Source organism: Lagopus leucura, unplaced genomic scaffold (assembly GCF_019238085.1).
Source record: "Lagopus leucura isolate 7727_CA_CO unplaced genomic scaffold, USGS_WTPT01 Super-Scaffold_806, whole genome shotgun sequence".
NCBI lineage: Eukaryota > Metazoa > Chordata > Aves > Galliformes > Phasianidae > Lagopus > Lagopus leucura.
In genome coordinates, this window is record NW_024962260.1 from 6,022,347 (window position 1) to 6,045,802 (window position 23,456).

The 23,456-nt window shown below is 39.2% G+C and overlaps 1 protein-coding gene across 1 annotated transcript; it reads right to left on the reverse strand.

Moving 5' to 3' along the window:
* Positions 1 to 931: 931 nt before the first annotated feature.
* Positions 932 to 22,618, reverse strand: SLC15A4 (solute carrier family 15 member 4). Its single transcript, XM_042865838.1, has 8 exons — positions 21,999 to 22,618; positions 15,590 to 15,885; positions 14,679 to 14,847; positions 13,587 to 13,664; positions 12,757 to 12,925; positions 9,693 to 9,848; positions 4,593 to 4,751; positions 932 to 2,299 (listed from the first exon to the last, which is right to left on the reverse strand). The coding sequence occupies exons 1-8, from the start codon at positions 22,566 to 22,568 to the stop codon at positions 2,151 to 2,153; spliced, it is 1,746 nt and encodes a 581-aa protein (XP_042721772.1). The 5' UTR covers positions 22,569 to 22,618; the 3' UTR covers positions 932 to 2,150.
* Between the last annotated feature and the right edge of the window lie 838 nt (positions 22,619 to 23,456).

Genomic DNA, 23,456 nt, shown 5'->3' on the forward strand with positions numbered 1-23,456 from the left:
CGAACATAACTAAATTCAAACAGCACCACTTCAAGGTATTTCATTAATGAGGTGCAGCGCTCAGTCACAAAGTTAATTGATGAGTCTTATTTCTGTGAGTGGAGTGGAATCACTAAAAAGACTGGAAGAATCAGCTAAGTCTTTGAGTCACAAGCCTGAGCATAAGCCTTCATCATCCCTTTGATGAGAAGTGCCAGATTAATCTTCATAAATGGTCATAATTACTTGTGCCTGGAGCTCAGCCAAGTCATTCCAAATAAAAATTAAATTGTGCAATTGATTGCACGTTCAGTCATCTTCAGAGTGTAAGAACCAGTACAGCCCTACAGAAACCTGCAGATACTTACTGTATGCCTGTGACAAGATCTGCCTAATATGTGGACTAACCTACTATTAATTCATTAAACTCTTCCTTAAATATTCCATACAAGGTTTGGAAGTTTCCCAGAAGCTTGCCTGTGTGGGCTGTCACAGTGTTAGGCTCCTTGTTTCTCTGGTAATCTTCATTTAACTTGGATTAACCAGGTTAGAGCTGACCAGCATCCAATTGGAGATTTATGAGTGCTGGTAAAAATATGAAGACTGGAGAAAAATAGTGAAATGAAGTTCACTTCCTGCAAAAGGAGCAAGTAGGGACACCAGAGTTGACAATATCTAGCAGCAGAAGAAACACTTAGTTACTGAGAACAGCAACAGTCCTTCAGACTGAATACCTGAAACAGTATATATTTAAGAAAGAACTCTATTCTGTTATTTCCCCTGATGATCACATCCAAGACAGTATGTGTACTCTTACGTTACCTGACAAAGCTAATAGGATGTCAGTGCACACTGACATTTAATAGAATTTCAGTGTATGTTCAGGAAATCAAGGCTAAAAACCAGCATAGTTGTAGGACAATTTTATTCACCTAAAACAAAGGGTCAAAAGTCACAGCAAGGAAGTTCATTTTATTTTGTAAACTCATTAAAAAGATGCCCGTGTACAAAAAAAAGGGACATTTTGACAACATAAATGCAAAGGAAACTATAAAATCCAATATATTAATAAAAAGTTGTTTTCATTTTCTTTCCACATTAATTCCTTGCAAAATATCATCTTCCATCCCAGCCTGCACGCAATCAGTTGTTAAGATCACTAAAATTCAGGAGGCCAAATGTGAAACCATTTGCTCTGCTCTAGGAATGTGTTGCTGAAAGATGCAAACCCTGCAGCATGGTAGCCAGAACAAAGATGCAGAACTGAAGAAACTGGCTTGAAAGGCTTCTAAATTGTTACTGCGCATTCATCTTCTGAGAATTCATTCTCAGTCCTTTCTGCAAATATTTAAAATATCCCTTAGGGAAGTAACAGTGTTAGACTGAAGAATACTCTGTCATAAGATGTATGTTTTCATTTTGGCCTAATACATCCAATGCAAACTCAAAACCAATTCTGAAGTGAAACCATTTCTCTGCCAACAAATGTTTACTATGCAGCAAAACTTAGAGCAGCTGCATGCCAAGCTACTGCAGCACGTAGAACCAGCACATTCACAACTCAGCCTCCAGTATCAGACACTCTTGACTGCAAGTTTGGATCTTCATGGCTAAGTTCACTTCCAGTGAAAGATGATTACATTTTTTTTAATTACAGCTGATCTGCAACTTAATTTGTCCCTGCTTCTCCCAAGAAAACCAGCTCTTGTGGCTTATGTATGTTTGTTCTTGCGACCGCTACTTCGGGTTCCTGTGAAATGTTTTCTTTCCTATGCATCCTCAATGTGGGCTTGAGGCAGCTGTTTCTGTAGATCCACGGTGTTTCACTTAGCAATTTCTCAGTCAGACCTAACCCATGCCACACGTGACTCGCTGCACTCTATTTCCAAGCATTAGTCCCAGCTTTCAAGAGTTTAGTAAACATCACATGATTACAAAGAGCAACTTGAATGCCTAGGGTTAATACACTTCCAAGATTTGTGTTTGTCCTCTGCCAGGACATAGTGCAAGAAATGAGCCCCACCATCATAAGGCACTTACCTACGTTAACTGAGAGCGGCAGGGGCGAGAACTCTTGTAACATGCAAGTCTAATAAGAGTCTCTCTGGAGAAAACATAAGATCTCACAGACTCAGCATGAGCTGCTTTAATAATCTGCTCTGTAACAGACATCAGATCCTTCCATTGGCAGCTACGTCATTCATCTTTGATTTCTGATGATCATATTTCACAGAAACAATAAGGAAAAGCAAGAGGGTTGCTCCTTGGATGGCAGCCAGTAAAAAAAAGTAATAATTTAATTGGCAGCCATTAATGTTACCTAGAAAAAAAATAGGGAGGAAAAAATAAACATTAATAAAGAATATACAAGTGAAAACATCAATCCCTTCAAGTTTAAGTAGTGAAGACTTCTTTGCAAAACATGGGCAAGACCTAAACACCTTCCCACCTGACAGCACAGTTATGCAGGATAAATGATGGAACTTTACAGGAAAATACACTTCATCTTTCTTCAGTGTTTCAGTGCCTTAAACCATGTAATGTCTCTGAGGAAGGAGGTGGACACTTACTGCATTATGCCCCTTATAAAAAGAATGGCAGGAAGATGCTCCCACCACTGTAAGAACTTTATGCCAACCAGGACAGTATATATGTAGCAACAGGCATGCTTCACCAGAGTCAGAACAATCCTAAAACTTTAATAATCTTCCACTCTTCCCCCTTCATTCTGCAAAATTGCAACGCTTTGCTGACCTCAAACAAAACAGCTGAAAATCTCAACGATTACTTCTATATATGTAAGTAACAGAAATCACATCCATTTTTTCAGGAGACAACTCATTTCAAATGAAAATAGAAAGAATCAAAAAATAAATGGTACGAGGGAAGAAGTTTGGCAGCTCTGTAAGTACAGGACAGCAGTTATCCCAGCCCTCTCTTGGAACAAAGTTAAGAATCATGAAATATTACGTGGTTCTTTTCGGTTCAATTCACCTTTGACAGTCCCTCAAAGTTGTGATAAATGAGTGAGTTGTAGCACATTAATTAATGTTAAATTAAGAAAGCTCATTGCTAAAACATTATTCCTCCGTTAAGAAATATCCACTATTGCTGTACTTCCAGAACAAATATATCGTGGCTCATTTCCAACATGCCACATGAGCCACAGCCAATGAGACCATTAAGATTATCACAAAGGTTAGAAGGTGTAAAAATCCTGAAGCATAGATCCATCCTAACAAGCTGTTCATGCAGTGTGCCTATAAACGTTCCGATTAAATTACTTTGATTACTGAAACGTATGATTCAATTAAAGGAATTTCTAGTAAAATGCAATAAAATTAAACCAAGTCTTTCCTTGACATTTAAAATACAATATACATGCGAATCTCCACATCAAGAGCAGATGTGGTTAAAAAGTAGTCATTATCCTTTATGAGATGGGATATTAAACCCACGAAACCTCAAGTTTGTGTCAGAGAAATAACAGCCATTTCAAAGGCAGCAATCAACACTGACGTGCCAGCAGAGAATAAATGTTGTCAGTAGATTTTGGAGGCAGGTAGGTACATCAAATGGCACCAAACAGCATAAACTTGGTGCACATGCTTACAGTTATTGTGCAGCAGTAATTAAAAAAAAAATTAGAAGTCTTTCATTTAATAAAGTCTTCTCCTTACGATTCCTGCTCTTGAAGGCCTAAGTGAATTTTGTATGAGAATTTGGTAATGGCTTTCAATAGCATTAGACCAAATCAAACAGCAGCAGGTCTGTTTACTCCCCTGATATAAACAATAGAAGTAGTACCAATAGAACACACTACAAATGGAAAGCAGCCATTGAGTGCCTCAGCCTTGAGCCAGGCATGTGATTAAACTTCCCTTTGGTGAGGACACTCACATAAAGCCAAGGCTACTTATCATCTTCTGCAATTTTTTACAAGAATGCCTTATCAAACAAGGCTGACTTCCAGAAAGTGTTACTTTTTGGTAAAACCAAATCAAACAGGGAATTTTCTCATACCAATTTTAAAGCAAGTTTAAGCCATTTACAGAAGGCCTGGCATATGTTTTGAGGATTTTTTATGCTCTTTCTGTTGGAACTAATTAAACCATTGATGATGCTAGGATTTTCTGAAATTCCCAAGGTGCCACCTACTGGTGCCAATAATTATTTTTAACTTCAACTGGCAATACAAAGCAAAAGTTCTATTGGACTTGAAAAGAGTAAAAATAGCTAGCAGACAGAAATGGAAAAATTAACTCAGAGTAATTGCCACAGAGACTCTTGAAACTAAGAAGCTGAATAATCACTAAGAAAGATTTAGGTACATTTTATTCCCCATGTCTCCAGAAAGTACTTTCAGTACTTTAGGCACTTTGGCAAAATACTAAATTTGTGTTTCCCATGCTTTCATGAGAACAGTGTATTGTGTTGCCCTGTCACTTTAGTTCAGATCTATGTGCAAGATGAAGTGTAGTCCTTAACATAACAGTAGACAAGTATGTATCTTCTAAGCAGTAAGATTCAACAGTTCCACATGCTTGATGCTCAACTGTTTCTGAAAAAAGCATTTGACTTCACAGACTACAAATAAGCTGCAAATAACTTACCAAAATCAGTGTGATTACTCATCCAGCCAATTTCTTTAATAGACACCAATGCCAACAATCCAGATCCAACAAATGATCCAATCCCCGAAAAGAAAAAAAACAGCCCCATAATAGCACTCTGCATGGATTTGGGAGCAGCTGAATATGCAAATTCTAGACCTGTATAAAAAGAAAAAAATGTATATTATTGAGAGATCTAAGAAACCATAGTAATTTGTCCCTATTCAGTGTTATAGAATTTACATACGTATACTATTTCTGGTATGTTAAATATCCAAAACTAGCCTCAGATTTTGGGAGACATAGGAGACTGAAGTAGTGAATTCTTACTATTTCCTAGTCTTCCCTAACTACTTTATGAATCCTGCTAGATACTGTAGAGGAAATGTAAGATATGGCCTGAAGCAGTGATGGAGCACCTGGTGGGAAGGCAGGGCCAACCCAGGGGAGCTCAGGTATAGACAATGGAGATGAGTGATTGGAAGGGGTGGAGCCAGGATCCAGCCCTTCCCAGACATCATTTAAGGCTTGGCAGTGGAGGTGAGAGTATCTCTTGCTGGAGATTCTTGCATACCTTCCAAAGGTAAGCAGCAATTTTCCTTCATTTCTGTGTCTGCTGCATTTGGGTTTGTTCTCATTTGCTGCAGCTAAGGACTTTGCCACCCTGCTTTTACTGTGGTACTTTCCATCCCATTGTAGCATTACAGTTATCAACTCTCAAACAGACAACATCTGAGACCAGTGCTTTGATCTCATTAACGTTACATGTACAATATCAAGGAATCTTCTGATCCAGCCTATTCAGTTTTCTATCTAATTCTTTAAGATACATATTAAACTAAGTCTAATCTGGCAAGGTCCATGTTCACCTGTTTCTATGCATTTCATCTGTTGTGCAGTATTTATAAGGCAAGTGGCCTTCCTTACTAAGAACAAAGTAATCAAAAACAAGCTCTCTTGTTCTTGACCAGGAACATTTATTTCTCATAGGCTCCCTGTCTGTATCTCTGATGTAAACAGAAGAATCAGTTGTGTCTGAGAAGACAGCAGTTATTTGCAACTTAACTTTGATTTAGAACATTCTGAGCCCATTGCTTGCACGCATGTTCTTATTAAGGCTTATATAAATGACAATTCAACTTTAAGCCAGACTTATTCCAATTTCAACCAAAAAAAACTACAGAAAAAAATCCAATCCAATAACATCAATTTGAAAACAATCTGTGCTACTGAAATTGAATACCTACAGGACACATAGGTTAACTTTCTGCCTTGAAAAGACTAATGCCCACTATTAACTCTTTTTTTAAAGCAATATTCCTGTCAAAAGGGATTATTCACAAGAGACAGTTAAATCACAGAGCTTCTTCTGACAGATGAAAGGCTTGTTTCAAAACAGGCCGCTTCATACTGAAATTAATGACTGAATCCACTGCCTCATCTAACACTTCTCTTGCCAGATTTACAGTTATAGACCTAAAACCAGCAAAAATATTGTACAAGATAATAAAAATATGCTTATTTTTGCTGTTATTAGTATTTAACTTCTGCTACTCCAGGCAGAGGTTAATTGATAGACACTGCATTTCTTTTCAAGAGAAGACTTAACACTTCAAGTGCAACAGGTCAGTTTGCATGATGGAAGGGAGCTCTTCCAAGAGAAACAGAATTACGTGTTTTCACTTACTGGTCTAACAGCATTCTGCACTGCCACCTGAGAAATCTCTGATAACAAACACACTTCTCTTTTCCTTTGCAAAACACATTTGAATGGCTCTATAGCAACCTGTCTGTGATTCTAGATGGGAACTGAAACATTCTTTGTGCAACTCAGCTGTGTAAGTTCCTGTAAATTCAAACCACAATGAGAGAATTGCTACAGAGAAAGAGAGAGTCACAAAAACCTCGTATTTATTTTGAGAATTAAAAAGTCAGTTTTCTTTTTTGCTGCTAGTAATAACAGTGCAGACTTTTCAAGAACTATTTACCTGGCCAGTCTGACAAAAAAAAAATAGTAAAAAAAAAACAACAAGCATACTGCTCTTGGGATACAATAGCCTGTTCTTCAACCTGTTGTAATCATTCTTGCTACAAATGTCAGGAGTATCGTTCATATTTTGGACCCCAGGCTTCCATGTATACTGTGTAAGTTAGGCTCAAGAACATCACGTGGAAGAGTGCAGACCATTTCTTCTCTTGTTCATTGCACAGATAGACTGGGTTGGTGGAAAATCTTAACACTCAAAACAAAAATCCAGAATGTGTACAGCGCTATTTTTTTATTTTTATTTTTTTTAGGAGAGGGAAAAGCATATCTTTAAACTTGAATAATGTTTCCAACAAACCTAGAATTTAATCTAGCGTGAAGAATACAAAATCTTTTCTTTGCCTTCAGAGATGCTCTTGCCTGCTGGCAGCCACTGATAACAATTTCATGCTAGCTCAAACAATCACTTTTGATATTAAACCCTCCAGTTGGTGTTGTCAGGTGAGATGATGATTCCCAGCTAAATAAGAGTGCTTTAAGAGGACTGACAGAATAATACAAAACATTAATGCAATGTGTGTCATCTTTTATAAGCAAATCAAGTGTAACTACTGTGACTTAATAAGTTTAGTTTTACAGTAAACAAAGAACCAACAGCTACCAAATCTAAGTTTCTGCTCTTATGATATTTAGTCCCCTTTTATTTGCAGTAAGTATTTTCAAATCAAGATAGTTTTGTGACCATTAACAGTTCAGTTTTGTGTGGGCTTTTTAAAGATGGCAAAAGAGATGCATTTATCAGCTTTGAGTATCAAACTGGTAAAGCACATTCTATTAAAGTCTTAAGGGGCTTTCTTAAAGATACTGGGAATTCAGTTTAGATAACAATCAGAAGGCAGGGGAAAAAAGCTCTGTACAACAAGCCACATGAAAGTGCAGTGCAAAAGCAATTAATATCTGCATGGAATTTTTGGTTCAAAGAGAAGCATTTGCATTTTTTTTTTTTTTTTTTTTTTTAACATTGACCAACTAACAGTTTTTGAAGTCACAAAGCTGTTGATACAGATGCAGCAAGTGCAAACAAACAGCAGGGTATTCTCATAAGAATAATGTAAGCCTTAAAGACTTTGCTTTCCACAATGAAGTCCAGTAAAGCAGTTGGGAGGAAAAAAAAAATACAGAAATACCACCAAACCAATCCTGAAATTGGAGCTCAACCAGCAGCAGACTGATAAAAAAGGAGAAACAACAATGTGTAAGAGAAGAAATTTACGTTGCATGAATACTGGTATTACAGTGAATCATCTGTTTATCTGAGTTCCAGTTTAATTGGCATGGTCCCTGAAGTTGTAGCTAAAACTAAAAAATTTTACTCTTGATTAAAGTTAAATATGGCCTCAGTTGCAGTAAGTAACTTGATTAAGCATGACTTCCATCTTCAGGTTGTTCTACTTTGGATTTGTGATGGCTACTGTTCATACACGCTGAAATGCACTGTAATACAGGACAGCAGTGGCTATGCAGTTGTGTTCCTCTGCAGAGGATACTGTGCTACCAAATTATACTTTCCATTTAAGAATCTATGGCTTTTAGCATCTGAGTCTTGTTGTGCTGTAAAGATAGTGAACTCTCCCCACGCCTTCCAAGTGCTGAAGCAAAGGGAGGACTTGTCTACACATCACTGCGGGGCATGGAGACAAGCAATTTCCAAATCTCCTACATTTGGAATAGTTGCAGCAGTTTTTACCAAGCTGGACAAAAACTTACAGAAACCTACTACCTGTGCAGATAAACACATAGAGCTGTTTCAGAAACAGAAATAGGAGTAGGAACCCAACCCATGAAAGCCACATTTTTTTTTCTCCTTGCAAAGAAACCCAGGCTCTTTGTTTCATTTCCCAACAGCTGTGATGACAGTCAACCACACATAACTAGAAACCTGATAGAGTAAAAGTTATCTCCTCCACAGAACATGTGACAGCTGGGGCCACTGCCAGCAAGATCTCAAAGAATCAGGGGATCTTGTTTTACTCATTGAGCTTACCCAGTGTGAGGAATGAAACTGACCAGCCACAGGGAGAATGAAAACAGGAAACTGTTCTAAGCAAACTAAGGGAAAGAACTAAGCATAAAGCCAGTTTGAAAGGATGATCTTCTAAGTTCAAATTCTGAAACAGTACTACAACACGTTAATAAGTAACTGTAGTTAAGCAGGTAACAGAAGATTCTGAAATGGAGTCACTGGAGCTTGCAATGTATTACATCAGGTAGTGCTGCAATTCTACTGAAATAGCACCAAAATAACTATTTATGTGATCATGAATGTTTTCTATTATTAGTTATTAAGCATTTTCCCAAGCACTAGATATGTAAACACTGCACTAAGAGACTCACAATAACACTTTGTCTAACTGCAGTAAGGCAGCATTAGCCACACCAGAGATAACAGATAAATTGGCTGTGCTTTCTTTGTGCTAACTAGCCATGTACGTATATGAAACAGGCCAGAAAATAAGATTTAATACTCCTTTCACCCTCTCCTCCCATTTCACTTTTAGCTTAATTGAAAACAAACTATTTTTTGTTTAGTGTCACTTAACTCATCATATAGATGTAGAAACTCAAGCAACATGAATTTAAGCTGGGAATAAATTTTGATTTTTAAAGAGTGGTTCCTTCCTTTTTGCCTTCAGAAAGGAAGATTCCACATCCTAACTGACAATCTGAACTGTGAGCTCAGTTTCTAAGAGGAAAAGCTATAGAACGAATTTTATTTGCAATTCAGAAGAAACAATACAGCATTAAAACCACTCTTTTTAAAGCACACTGTTGAAAGGCTATCTTGTCTGCCATTAGGGCTTGCGCATATCCCATGCTAACTGAATAGCAGGCAAACATTCAAATGCTGCTCTGCCTGAAACTCAGTTTTGCGAAGCCAATTTTCAAATGGGAAAAACAACATACAAAGGGAAAGCAAGCAATTAAGTTATACTGCGTAATATTGCATTTGAGGACATCAGTGCTCATTTATAATGATTCAAGAAGGAAGTATTTTCTAGAACCCATCATTTGTGATAGAGAAGAAAGCAGATCTAAGACACAGAATCTCTTACCTGCTATACTCGCAAATATTTCACTGAATCCGATGAGCACGTACTGAGGAATCTGCCACCATATTGGCAGATCTGCAGCATGGTATGTAACATTTCCAATTGTCTGATTGATTGTTTTGATCTTTACAATCTTCAGTCTGTTGCTTTCCAGAATTCCTACATGGAGTGGGGAAAAAAAAAAACACTTAAGATTTAATAGGAATTAAGAATTAAATAAGCATTCAGTCCTGCATGACAATTACAATTTATTAAACAGGAATATGTATTTCCTCTTTTGAATAGAAATCACTACAGACTACTCTTATTATAGGTACTTTAAGGAGCATAGTTCCTCTGCCAGAGAACTGCAGCAGTTATATTCTCATTCAGTAGCAATAATTATAAAAATACTTAACCTTTTGCCAGATGGATTAGTTAACAGCTTTCTCACACAAAATTTGGTTTGGTTCTTTTTTAAGGGATGTGTGGCATTTTTGTCATTGCTTTTCTTTTTTAAATACATTTTCAGAAACTACTCCTTTGAAGTATCACAGGGTGCTGGTAAGCCTGGAACCATTTTGCTTATTAAAATGGTTCCAATAGTGCTATAAAGAGTGATTTCCTTCACACCATCTGTTTTTGAGGGAAGACTATTCTGAACTCAGTGCTTAGTGCTGGCCACCACATTTTCTCTGCCTTCCTTGTTTCTTTCCAGGTGATCACTTTGACACCTTTTCTTAAAGGTATCTTTCTTTAGCTCTTCAATTAACTCAGTGCCCTCTGAACCATGAGAAGATGAAGTAATTAAAATAAAGGAGGGTATATCTTGATGTTTTGTTTTTAACATAGCCAACAGTTTAGAATGGAACTTAGAACATTAACAAAGCAGCAGATTCAGCCAAGAACTCGTGCATAACTTCCTTCATATTATATCTAGCACAAAATTATGGTTCTTCAAAGCAGCTAGAGATCCTTAATGTGTTTGACATTCTTCACATCGTAAGAAGTTTAGCTGGTGTTTAGCATCACAGGAGTGTAACTACATTATACTAAACTGCCATAGAATCTAGAATCGATTGATTCCATCTTAGTCTTTGAGAGGCAAGCTTCAAGTTTAATCTTACTTTATTTGTAGTTAAAAGAATCTTAAATTCTTGAAATAATTGTTTAAACTCTATAAATGAAGTAGATTTTCCAGCTGAATAACCTCAAATCCTGCTGCTCAGAATGCACAGTAAAATGCATGAAGCGCAGCAAATGTTTGCTACGTCTCATCAGCTGCAGTCTCACACAGTTTATAAGGTATTTAATACAATCTAAGCATCTAATAGGAAGCCATAACAGCATCCAGAACTAATGCCAGTTAGATAAGCAAGTTAAAATGGAAACATGGCCCAAACAAATAATTAGTACACTTTTGCAAGACTTCAAGCTAAGATATTAACATCCTCAAGTTCTCAAAATTGGAATCATTTCCTCTAATGCAGAAACTGTGGCAAGCACTGTTGTATTTTAGAAACATTAAAATATGTCTTCTAGAAATACAGTTTAATGAGAAAATAAAAAAAAAAATTATGAAAGAGACAACAAGCTTTTCCCCATTAAATAGAGTCCCCTGTGCCTCAAAGCTGCCACAATGAAAGCACTCGAATTCACATTATGATGAATGGATGCCAAATTATTCTACAAGGTTCAACTTTCCACCCAGGTGATCAAACCAACAGAATTGTGCATCATTTTTGTAGGTGAGTAGAACAGAAAGCATTTGACATTAAGGACTGCTACGTGAAATCATTCCCCCAACTTAGCAATCCATGCTCAATATGCTTCAGCCTTCCCAGGGCTAATACTGATATTACTGTTTTTGAGTTCAGTTCTATGTGAGCCAGCAGGTTCTATTTAAAGAGCTGACATTTAACTGTTTTACATCACCTTCTTTCGCTGGTAGCAGTGTCCTGTGTAACATGGAATGAGAGAAACATTCCTATTTTAAGTTTAAATGACTTTGCTAAAAGAACTTTACTTGCCCACATACAAAGTGACCTTCACCTAATAAGGTAATTATCTCTCTCATTGAAAGAAATCATAATAGCCATATAAAGTGTCCCTTTCCCTAAAATATAGGAGATTACAACTGCTAAAATTAATTTATTTAACGCTATCATGCTTTATCAATATGTTCATTACAATGATACGGGGTGAAGGCTATTCATTCTATGAAGCATTGCTCAGAGATGTTCAGTTCCACATCAGCAGTGCTTAACAGCTTTAAATCATCTCAAAAGCAGCTGATTTATGGTTTGAACAGAGATGCCATCTTTTTCTTTTCATGCTATAGCTAAGCTATTTTACACTACAGTAATTCCCAAACATTAGAGAACATTAAGGTAAGGGAGGGAAAAAAAAAACCACAGTGGGAAGAAGAAAGTCTTGTTCAGCAATAACCTAACTTTATTATTTCAGATAAAGGGAAAGGATTTTAGGTAGAAATTCAATTATTTTAAACTCAAAAGTCAGACTGCATGAAGGAGCATACTTCATTTCTGAACCTCTTTGTTTTTCAGGATAAATAAATATTCAACTTCAAGATAAACAAGTAATAGATCAGAGAACATGGTCTTTCGTAATATAATGAAGTTTATACTAGGAGCACGAAAGGCTTCAAATCCAAATGCTAAACACACTGTTCAGCCAAGCACTGATCAGTGAAGATAAGGCATCTGTTATGAAAGTAGGGTTGAAGATAAATTGTTGTCCTGAATCAAGCATAGTAGAAGGTAATGCTGGCAGTTAATTAAGCAAATACATAAACCTGAAAATCTTAACTTAGAAGTTGATTTTAAAAGGCATCCTCAAAGCCTATGTGAGGCAGGAAAAATGCTCCTATTTTATTGGAAAAATTCAAACCAGTCTAGTAACCTTTGAATAAAAAGTCCTTCATTGTAGGAAATGCATCCATGCAGTTGCATTCCAGCTATCTCATGAAAAAGACTCTTGAATATTCTTGAATGAAAGATTCAAGGCTTTCAAAAACTTTATTTCAAATTGCTGATTAAATAAGCAGATCTCCAGGTTGCTTTCTTACCTGCAGCAAATGCTGAACACATCACAAAGAACATCCCAACTGCAATCCTCTTCAGTGATGATGGGAGCAAGCCATTCCTCTTCAAAATAGGGTCCACTAATTTATCTTTTAAGGGTATTAGGATGAGAATAAGCACTGCATCAAACATAGTCAACCAGGCTGCTGGAAACTAAAAGAATAGATGACTGAAGTTAAAAATTTCATGCTTAAGGGTTAGATTTTTCTTCCATTATGTAACAGAGAGAAAATATTTTTCATGAAATGCTGAGATTGAAGGTATTTTCAGTTTCTCTTGCATATATTGTTATATTTATTAAACGATACACATAAGTTGCTCTGAAAGTAATGCCACCTATTTATTTCCATGAAAACTATAATTGATAGAACACAATGACACTGTTTGATAGAACAAATTCTCATTTACATAATGCTATTTTTCACCATAGCCACCACCATCAGCTGATTTGTGCAGATGAGTTGACTGAAATGCTCTTGTGATCTGTGCTCTGAAATGAGTTATCTGAAATGCTCTTGTGGTGTAACAGCTGTGCATGGCCATTCAGAACATGGCTTGCTTTTCACATCACTGTCACCACTCTTGAAATGCCTCTCCACCACCTCACTGTGCTCACATCCACTGTGTGAACTCTATATTCTAGAACATATGCCTAAATCAATGTAGTACATGCAGTTCATGCTTTTCAGTGTCCCATGTTTATGGCTGCTGATTCCCCTTAAGCTGTTACCTTAACTTTCTGGAGTTTTTGTACCAATTTGTTTTGCATTTCCACTAAAGAAAAAATACTTTTCACTTGTTGTGTTCTACTTACCGTATGAACTGAGTTGGTGTCATTTGTTATTTCAGGAATTTTCAGGTGAAGACTTTGCAATACATATGTTGTCTGCATCTAGTATTAAGGAAGATGAGTTGAGATTATTTGGACAAGCCCAAATGACACCAAGATAGTCTTGCTTTATTAATAATTAACAAAGATTACACCGAAAGTAAATTGCTAATTTAAGAAACCAAAAAGAACTACTGTTTGAACATTATAAACTGTTTTTAAGCTGTCAATTTAATTTTACAAAGTGCACAAAGACTCATTTGTGATTTGAAATACAGTTACAGTATTTTCCCTCAAATATATGCTACTCCATCCCACTAAGAAAGAATTAGAAAGGAATTAATTAAAAACACAATCCAGTCCACTGACCCTGACCTACGTGAATCAACTGCAAGATGAAACAGTGCAATATTTAAGATAAATTAATTTGTACAGCTATGAAACACAATTTGAGTACAAAGTATTCCCTGTAACTGCTTTTCATGTCTCAATTTCAGGGGAAAAGCCTAAAAATTCTTCATATACAGGGAAGAGTGCCCAGAAGAAATGTAAAATTACATACACTGGCATACTGATCAGTTGATTCAGCTTTCCCCAGTAATTTTATCCAACAAAGCAAAAATGCAAAAGCAGCTACCGTTGCTCAGTATTATTTTTGCTAACAGGATATTATGTGATGCAGCCCTAGGTATGTAAAAGGCAAGTAAATAACATTATTGAACACATGGGTATTAAACAAGGCATGCAATCAATACTAGAGTTCTGAAGGATCCTGTTCAATATTTGGCTTCTCTAGAATCATAGCTACTAAATGGTAACTGTAAATAAACTTTATAGAACAGTATCTGCATCCCCTCCCCACTAGAAAACAACTTTCATGTACTTTCTTCAAGTAGAAGCTCTGTGAGGAAATTTTCAGAGAGGAGTTAGGTTTACAGCCTGGGCTCAGAACTACAGCTTAACAATATAGCCCCAGATCTTTCAAATGCAATTGTTAGAGGAGGCAGTTATGGCCTTTACATTTGAGATTTTTTTTTACATATGACAAAGAGTGCACAACCATTTGAAACTACTCACTTGAAAATACACTGTCCAATAAGGTATTAAAGCCAGAAAGACAGGTATAATCTTCACGAGAGCTTTCACGTCTTCAACTTTATCTTCTCTGAATGGACCTCCACGTGACAGCTTAGCCATCTCAAACAGGCTCTGCTTACGAGGCTGCTGAAGGACTCCCTGGCCTTCACTGTTGAAAAGATCATGGATAGGTTCACTTAATAACAACAACACCTGACCTGACATCTTGTAATACTATCCTGCATTATAAAAATAAAAAAAAACATGCATTTCCAAAATTAAGTTATTCTTAACAACAAATTAACTAGACCAGAGTGGATCAGTAGCAGGTGAAAGCACAAGGTGAGACGTTCATTATAATGATTTCTTTTTTCCCTCATTCATCCCCATGTATAAATAAATGGGGCTGCAGTATGCAGAACTTAACAGTACCACAAAATTTGTTACTCTAACTCACTGAGTTCTTACAAAGTGAATACGTGGAAGCCATTGCTGCAGAGGCACCTCACACATTTTACAGTCAGTGACCTAAATTCAGCCACCAGTGTGCTATGGTCATATGTTTCAGCTACCCAACAAACCTCATAAGAAAACACTGAATGCAGATGGCAGTGTATATAAAATCAGATGGTGCCCCATAAATGTATCTAGGCAGTTTGGAAAGCTCACTAATGTTTAAAAGCAGCAAAGTTGGGTAATATTCCAGTAGTTCAGTTGAAAACAGCAGAGATTCAGTGATCTCAAAACGCATCTCCTTCATCCCAGTGGTCCCACAATACAATCCCCAGGAACCAAATTTCTTTTGGTGTATTCTCTCCTATGACTTACTGCCAGCTAGCCTGTGCAAATTAGTTTTAATTCTTAGAGTGATTCACTGTAATTCAGACTATACAAAAGAGCTCATTACAAACCTATTAGTCGAATGTTCCATATGTCTTTTTCTTGAGCAACAAGAATATGCAAGAATTTTAAACATGTCTGTGAAGGCACTACCATCAGGTGGCTTTGTGATGAAGAAACTCTGACCACACAAAAAAACCATGAATGAAATCCCAATGCAAACCGTTGGGATACTATATCCAATAACAAAGCTCACATTCTGTTGAATGTATGCAATGCCTCCCAGAGACAGAATAGCTCCCAAATTAATGCTCCAATAAAACCAATTAAAAAATCTTCTCGTGGCTTCTGGACCTCGATCTTTGACCTGAAAAAAATTAAAAACAAGTTGTTCAATTTCTGAAGGAAATTCAGACTGTTTATTACAATTCAATCAACTACAACACACTGAAAAGTTCAGGTTTAATTCAGATGTAACTGTTTTGGCTTAGCATTGTATGTGATGTAACGATGCCTTACTAAAATCATCCTGTGATGTTACTGCCCTTCTAGAAGTTCAGTATTTGGACTGAAGTCAGATTAAGGCTAAACTGCACTGCTTCTCCAGAAAGGCTGTTATTACTTCTACTGTGCTGTATCTCATGTGGTCATTTCTCTAGACAAACTTTGCTCAAATTACCATTCCATAAACCACACACAAATTGAAATAACTTCTTTTTAGTTAAAAAAAAAAAAAGTTAAAGTACCCCAAAGTCCATCCATTGCTAGTATTACAATTGCCTCTTCCAACTGCATATAGCTCACACTTAATCACGTTCCATTTTCCAAGCCTCAAATGACTATTTGGTGATTAAAGCCCAAATTCCAAATTTAAGCTTTAACACAGTCCTAATTCCTCTCATCAGAACATAAATTGAAGACTTGCCATTCTGACCTTAAAAGGGAAGAAAAAAAATAAAAATCAAGCTGCTTGAGGTTTCAGGCAGTAAAAACCCTATTAAACGTTTTCCCTTCTATCAGGTCAGCCCAGTTCACGGTGTTCCTTTTTCTACTTGAAGTGTTTCTCAAATGTAAATAAGACATCTCTACCTTATAGAATCATCCTGCACAGTTTTTATCATCACTCCTCATTCTCTATTGCTTACCATAAGTCACCCCATGTGGTTGTCGTTTAGTCACAAGAACTCAGGATAACTCATAAGTTGTGATGTAACAGATATTACACAAGTTAAAACATGAAATACATTTAAAAAGATCAATTTGTCTATAGAAGATTCCGTAACACCATATTTGTCACTGTTTTATGACTGAAAGACCATTAACATTGACCATTAAGTACCATGCACTGGACTTGCTGAGTCCATTGTTGACTTTCAAGTTTCCCTTCCTCATTTTGCCAGATCTTGAAAAGATTTGTGTTAAGTTTGCAATACAAAAAACAACCCATATCTTGAAATACATTTTTAACGTTGTCAGCTCTGATTTATAGCTTCAGGTTTCTCAGTGGTGCAGAAACCTTACTGTATTGTTTAAGCAAACTGAACAAAATGAATATTAAAGCATTTATTCCTATGCATGGTTCATAGCATTATTAGGCACTGAAGTATGTCTGTTGGCAAGTCAGATACAATCTCAGAGCCTGCAACTTAGAAATTCCCCTTGTCCAGCATCAGATTGGTACCCATTCCGTCATCTTAAGGGTCATCAAGTGCAGTAGTGTATTAAAGTAGGTATTGATCCCAGATCCTAAATGATAGCAAGGTATTAGCAAAGAATTATACCATGGAAAGCGTTCCAATTTGGGTAACGAATTATCAATCTTTTTGATAAAAGGTTTTAATTTCTTCATGATAAAGTCTCAGTTCTCTTAGTGCAAAAAAATGACTTCCCATCCTATCTCACAAATGACCTTGCTCGTGACTATGCAAAGACAAGTGAAGACATGAAAGCAAACTTTGGTTACAGTATAAGAACAGGGAAAGCACAGCATGGGATTTCTATCAAGTATTATCCAACCTCCAACTTGGAGCTCCTGACAAACTTCCTGATCCAAGGACAGCCTCCATCTACTTAATGACCTGCAGTTGAATTTTTCCCTTGCTGAACTTGTCCAGCCTGCCCCCTGAACCCAGGTCAGCTCTTAGAATCCACAACAGCCTGTGGCAAAGAGATCACCAGGTAATTACACACTGCAAACATCACCATTTATTCATGTTGAACCTGCCTAACACTAACCTCACTTGCGTTTCCTAACTCCAGAAGACAACAGAAGGCAGCTAGCTGAGCTTTATCCCACTGATGATCCACTTCTACTCCTCTCATTTCCAGAAACTGCTGTTACATCCTCCTTTTAGCTGCCTTTTCTGAGGTACAGGAAGTTATAGACTCTTGCATGGTTTCTTGCACAGAAACCACTGACCATGACTCTTCCCTGGAACTTCCCTCCCATCCTCCAGGATCACTTCTGAGACAGTCACGAAAAAGGAACATAGACACACCACAGGCCTACAAAGAAAAGAGTTCATGTTCTGCTTTCCTATCAAGGTATATATATGTACACAAAAAATTACATACAGCCATGCCTGAAATGTCAGTATGGCATTTCATTGACCAACGTTAATAACTCACCAAAAATCCCACCAGACTAGCTGGTGGAAGAGCTACAAAGACACTTCATAAGAAACAGAAAACATGGTAGAATTAAAAGGCAATCCTTGTAGTTCCTTTCAGACATTGCAAGGTCTACCCAAAGTATCAGCTATATTTACAGAGGGCCATACAAAGTTTCTCCCTGTTGGCTATTATCTGAACTCTGTAACAGCACAAGATAGATTCAGATTCACTGAATGAACAATAAGTATATATTTCTCCTTTCTGTTACTAATACTGCAGATGTAGATGATTCATATGTGGCCAAGAAGAAGAAAAACATACCGAAGTTTATTTTTGATTGACTTTTAACACCAGTGAAATGGAAACATCAGTAATACTTCAAGGCTGGAGTGCTAGACTGCCTATCACTGAATTAAAACATTGTACTAAAACTGTTTCAAAGGTGCCCCAGCTGAAACGAACAACAGCCAATATCTAATGCACACAATGTAACTGCTGTAGGTAACAACAACAAAAAAAACCAAACCCAAAGAATGATAGAAAATGAGTAACTGTAAGCGTTCTGGTCACAGCTGCATTGTCAATCACTGACCAGCTGCCATGGCTGCCTGCACTGAGGTGGCCCCTAAAGAGGAAATAAAACTTGCTATTCTCAAGACGTCTAACATCATTTTTGCAAAAGAAAGTTTAGCCTAAGCCTTGAAATTTCTGCTGTCCAAACGGTCATTTTCTTGATGTATTTGATAACTATCCTTTACGTGTAGCTAATCCAAATGCAGAAAGAAAATCAATATGGCATGCTGAGTGTTATAATTGGACCTACACAGCATTGGATTTCAAAACAGTAAGGAATGGTTCTCAGAGCCAAAATTTTGAATACAGAACACGTATATTACACTGCCTAAGGTCAGATGAGATGCAATTACCACCACAGTTCTCATGCTAAAGAATCTCAAGGGTCTGTAATACAGTGCTACAGGAGCTGTGCAATAATAAGGTTATTTACAACCACTTTCAGTTGAGGAAAGAGCCCTGTAACCCTGCCCTGCAATACTCTAAGCCTGCTTAGGATATAAGGTTAACATCTTACAGTCGTGACCAAAATGTTAAACACAGCTCAAACTAAGAGAATAACTGGTTCTTCAGCTACAGCATTCTGTGAAAGTGGTCACTAAAAAAATATGTGACTGACAGCAACCTCCATGGCCCAGCTGCCACTGACATTCCCACTCAGTCCTCATTCTGACTTAGAAGAAAGATGATCACTTGCTGAATTACCCCTCTCCTGCATTTTTCAACACCAGTATCTTGGAAGATGACCCAAGCAGTCCCTGCAGCTTGACAACACTGCTCAAATATTGAAGTTCTATTAGGCAGGTTCTCCTGATTTTTACATGAAGAGCCAGGAATCCATACAAGCACACAGTGATTCACCAGTTATTGTTTGAGAACAACTGGAGGGAGCTCCGTAACAAAGCTGTGCACAACTACTTTGTCGCTACAAAACCTTCAATTTTCATACTAAAATTTGATCACTCCACGTTGCCAGCCTGTTTCCTCTCACTGTTGTCCTGGAAGCAAATAAATTAGTACTGCACATGCAAATGCTACAAGTTCAGTTTTCAAACTGTTGCCTTCAGATTGTTTGAGGTCCAGTCTCCCAAGTTGAATAACAATGAAAGGCAACTTGCTGTTAGCAGCCTTCCTTTCTTTATATGGGGTCTCCTATCCTTCCCCAGAAGAAAGGCTGAAAATCACTTTATACCAGCAACTGCCAACAGCACACTGCCTTCGGCAATGCTGAAAACATTGCTGTTAAGGTAGCAAAGCCGGAAGATTTTTGGCAAGCGAGGGACTGATCTATTTAATGACTAGAGTGGCAATTTAGAAAGGAGAAATTGTGTGGGATAAAAGTAGCATCTCTAATCACCTTAACTCCAAACCAGATTCATCTCTAATTAGAACAGCGGTACCAGCTGACACCAGACCAGTCATCTACCACTGATTTTTGGCTTCAGATTAGCTTTCACAACGAGGGACAGTCATATAGTTTCCCAACTCTAACAAGTCATGAACTGCTGCACAGAACAGGAAGTGACTGCAAACTCCCACCCAAAAGGGGAACTGGAAACTGCCAGGTTATACACATCACATGCTTATAAGCACATGCTCATATTCTGAGAAGCATCAGCTCAGATTTAGACATAAGCATTGGATCAGTCTGCAGCTTCTGGGGGCAAAAACAAACAAACAAAAAAACACCTTTATTCTCAGCAATCTGTACCTATGTACCCAGCAGTTTGCTTTGTTACCATGTGGGGAGAAGCCACTTATAAGGCCCAGAACTGCACCATGAGGTAAATGGTACACTGTCACACATTTAACACATAGGCTAGTGAAACAGAGAAGAAAAATTTGGTCCTCAGCAGAGCAGTAGTGATTATGAACCAGCAGGAATATTTCTTGTGCTTCATCCTACATAAATCACTGGGAATTAGCTGCACACCTTGCCAATAACTGCTTTCACTGAAATCCTGAGGGAAAAGACAAAAAATAAACATAAAAACTCCAGCGACAGCAGCTACGCTTCCATTGGCAATGGTTCTTCTTTTGCTCTCTCCCTGCCATTATTTATCCGTTACATTTAATGGTCATAAAGTGTCCTGAGGATAAGAAGTCAGTTTTGAAAAACACCTTACAAGATAAAGTCATATTAAAGCTATTTCACTTGATGGGTTTGTGCTGGTTTAAACAGAGCTGATACACCGGAGACATATGATCCCAGTCTATAATAACGTTTTACATTTATATACTGCCTTTCACTCTAGAATCTATAATATGTGAGATGCCAAAGAATGAGAAATGTAAACTGCACAACAGAGAATAGAGGGACACTTGGCAAGGAGATTGTAGTAGATTCCAACCTCTCACAAACAATTTCATGGTACTTTTGCCAGCACTCAATGGACCAGTAAGCTGGATTGAAGGTATGTTCCCTTCTTCAGAACCTGCATTTGTTAGGAAAGCTGCTCATATCTAACAATCTGAAGTTCTCAATTTGTAAAGCGGGAATTAAACGTGAGTTCCTCACAATCAACATCCTACCTTAGCATAAGACTAAAAAAAAAAATACACATAACAGCGCATTCCAGAGCATAGTGAATTATGAGCTATCTGTCAAATACTGTCTGTAAAGTTTCTTGGTTCTGTAGCCATGACCCTGTGAATCATATCACTGAACTGGATCTCAGCACAGGACAAGTCCTTATGAGAACAGCTCAGGTCATACACTTACTGCTAAGAGAGCAAATTCCCACCGGTCATCTGGAACAGCATCAGCCTGCACAAAAATTCCACTGCAGGGCACAGTGCTGTAATACCTTACAGCTAAACGACGCCTGTTCTCTATCCTTCATTCATCACAGAAGGATGATAAAGGCCCCGCAGCGCTGCCTCTTGTCAAAGCTAAAACATCTATCAGGTATTGCACCTGATTGAGCTCTGAGGTCATATTAACTCAGTGCAAACTCCACCAAGTAGGATAGCTGACAATCTACTCCACAGCCACCAAGAACCCAATCCAGCTCCTCGGTGTGGTGACACTCTCAGCCAGATTGGATCCCTGGGCTGCACAGAAGCCAGAAGCCATAAGAGATCAGGCGTGATGCAAACTCCTAAACCCCATCCAACAGGGCATGGCTCAGCAGCCTGCATTACACAGAAACTGGAAGCCACGAGTCCCTCCAAGCTTAACACCTCCGTGAAGCAGCTGGCACGCCATCCACCCCACTGAACGTGGCCGACACCCATCCCCTGGGCCACACCAGCACCACCGAACGCCGTGGCAGCCACCACGCAATACTTGACCTGATCTGCCCCGAACGGGGTGATGTTGGCCTTGACCGACCCGACTCCCAGCCCCACCAGCACCAGTCCCACGAAGGTGGCGGCGGCGCAGTAACGGGTGGCTCCCAGCTGGGAGCACGGCGCCAGCGTGGCGTTGGCGGCCGGAGAGGAGCAGTTCTCTACGGGGAACAACGGGATGTCCCCGCAGAGACCCTGGCGGGTGTGCGGCGCGGCGATGACGGGGAAGGCCAGCATGCCCAGCAGGTAGAGAGCCATGCTGAGCAGGATGGTGCCGAACTTGCCCAGCAGCGCGTCGGCCAACCAGCCGCCAAACGGCGACACCAGGTAGGTGATGCCCATGAAGAGCAGCAGAGCCTGGCTGGCCTGGGCGCCCTCCCAGCCGTAGGGAGGCCCGTTGAGAAACAGCACCAGGTTGGAGGTGATGCCGTAGAAGGCCACTCGCTCCAGCAGCTCGGCCAGCAGTACGGCGGCGCAGGCCAACCTCCGCCCGTGGAAGGCGCCGATCGCCGCGCGTCCGCGCTCCCCGCTGCCCAGCAAAGGGCTGCGCTCGCTCGGCTCGGCCTCCTCCATAGCGGCGCCTCCCAGCCGCGGAGCGGCAGCTTCCCGGCCCGGCCCGGCCCGTCCGGAGGTAACTTCGTCGCGGCCGCGCGGCGGGGCCCCACAGGACCCACCTACAAGTGGGGGCGGCGCAACGCCATTGGCAGAGCTCGGTGTCGCTCAACCGGCCGCGCCATCACGTGAGGGGGGCGTCACGGGAACGGCGGGGTGGGAGTGGTTGGGGGGAGGTGCAGGAAGGGGTGGGGCTGTGCGAGGTCGGGCGTGAGGGTGGCGGGTTCTGAGCTGCTCCTCAGTGCAGACCGGTTCGGTCCGATTGTACGCTTGGCTTTTTTTTTCTTTTTTTTTTCCTAACGTTTTGTCTTGCAAAAGGTGTCGCAGGTGGAGGCTGCAGCAGAGAAAATTGATTTGAATGTTATCTTGTTTTTTTAGCTCAGGCTGAGAGTTACCTTCTGGGCTTTAGATGGAACCATGCGTCTTTGTTAACTGCATGTATCTGACCCTGGCTTCCATTAGAGCCCTCATTTCATTTTCCCCTTGGTTTTTCTCCAATAATAAGGACAGTGAAATTAAAATGTGATTTATTTTCCTACTCTGCTTCTCAACTGGAAAAGTGGGAGCTGGGGTTGTCGTCATGCAATGGCCATCATGGAGAACAGCCATGGATATGTGCTGTATACATCCTGCCTGTGTCACAGTGCCATGTGTGGGTATGTGTGGGGCAGAGCTCCTTATCAGAGCTGTATGTGGTCACACTGAGTCATTAGTGCAGGTGGAGAATGCTGACTGATGTCAGTGCCACAAGGAATGGGACTGGAGAGGATGTACGTTGATTGTCATGAGATTGGGGCACTGAAATATACTTTTGTTCCACCATCCCATGTGCTGGAGTAAAGGTATTAA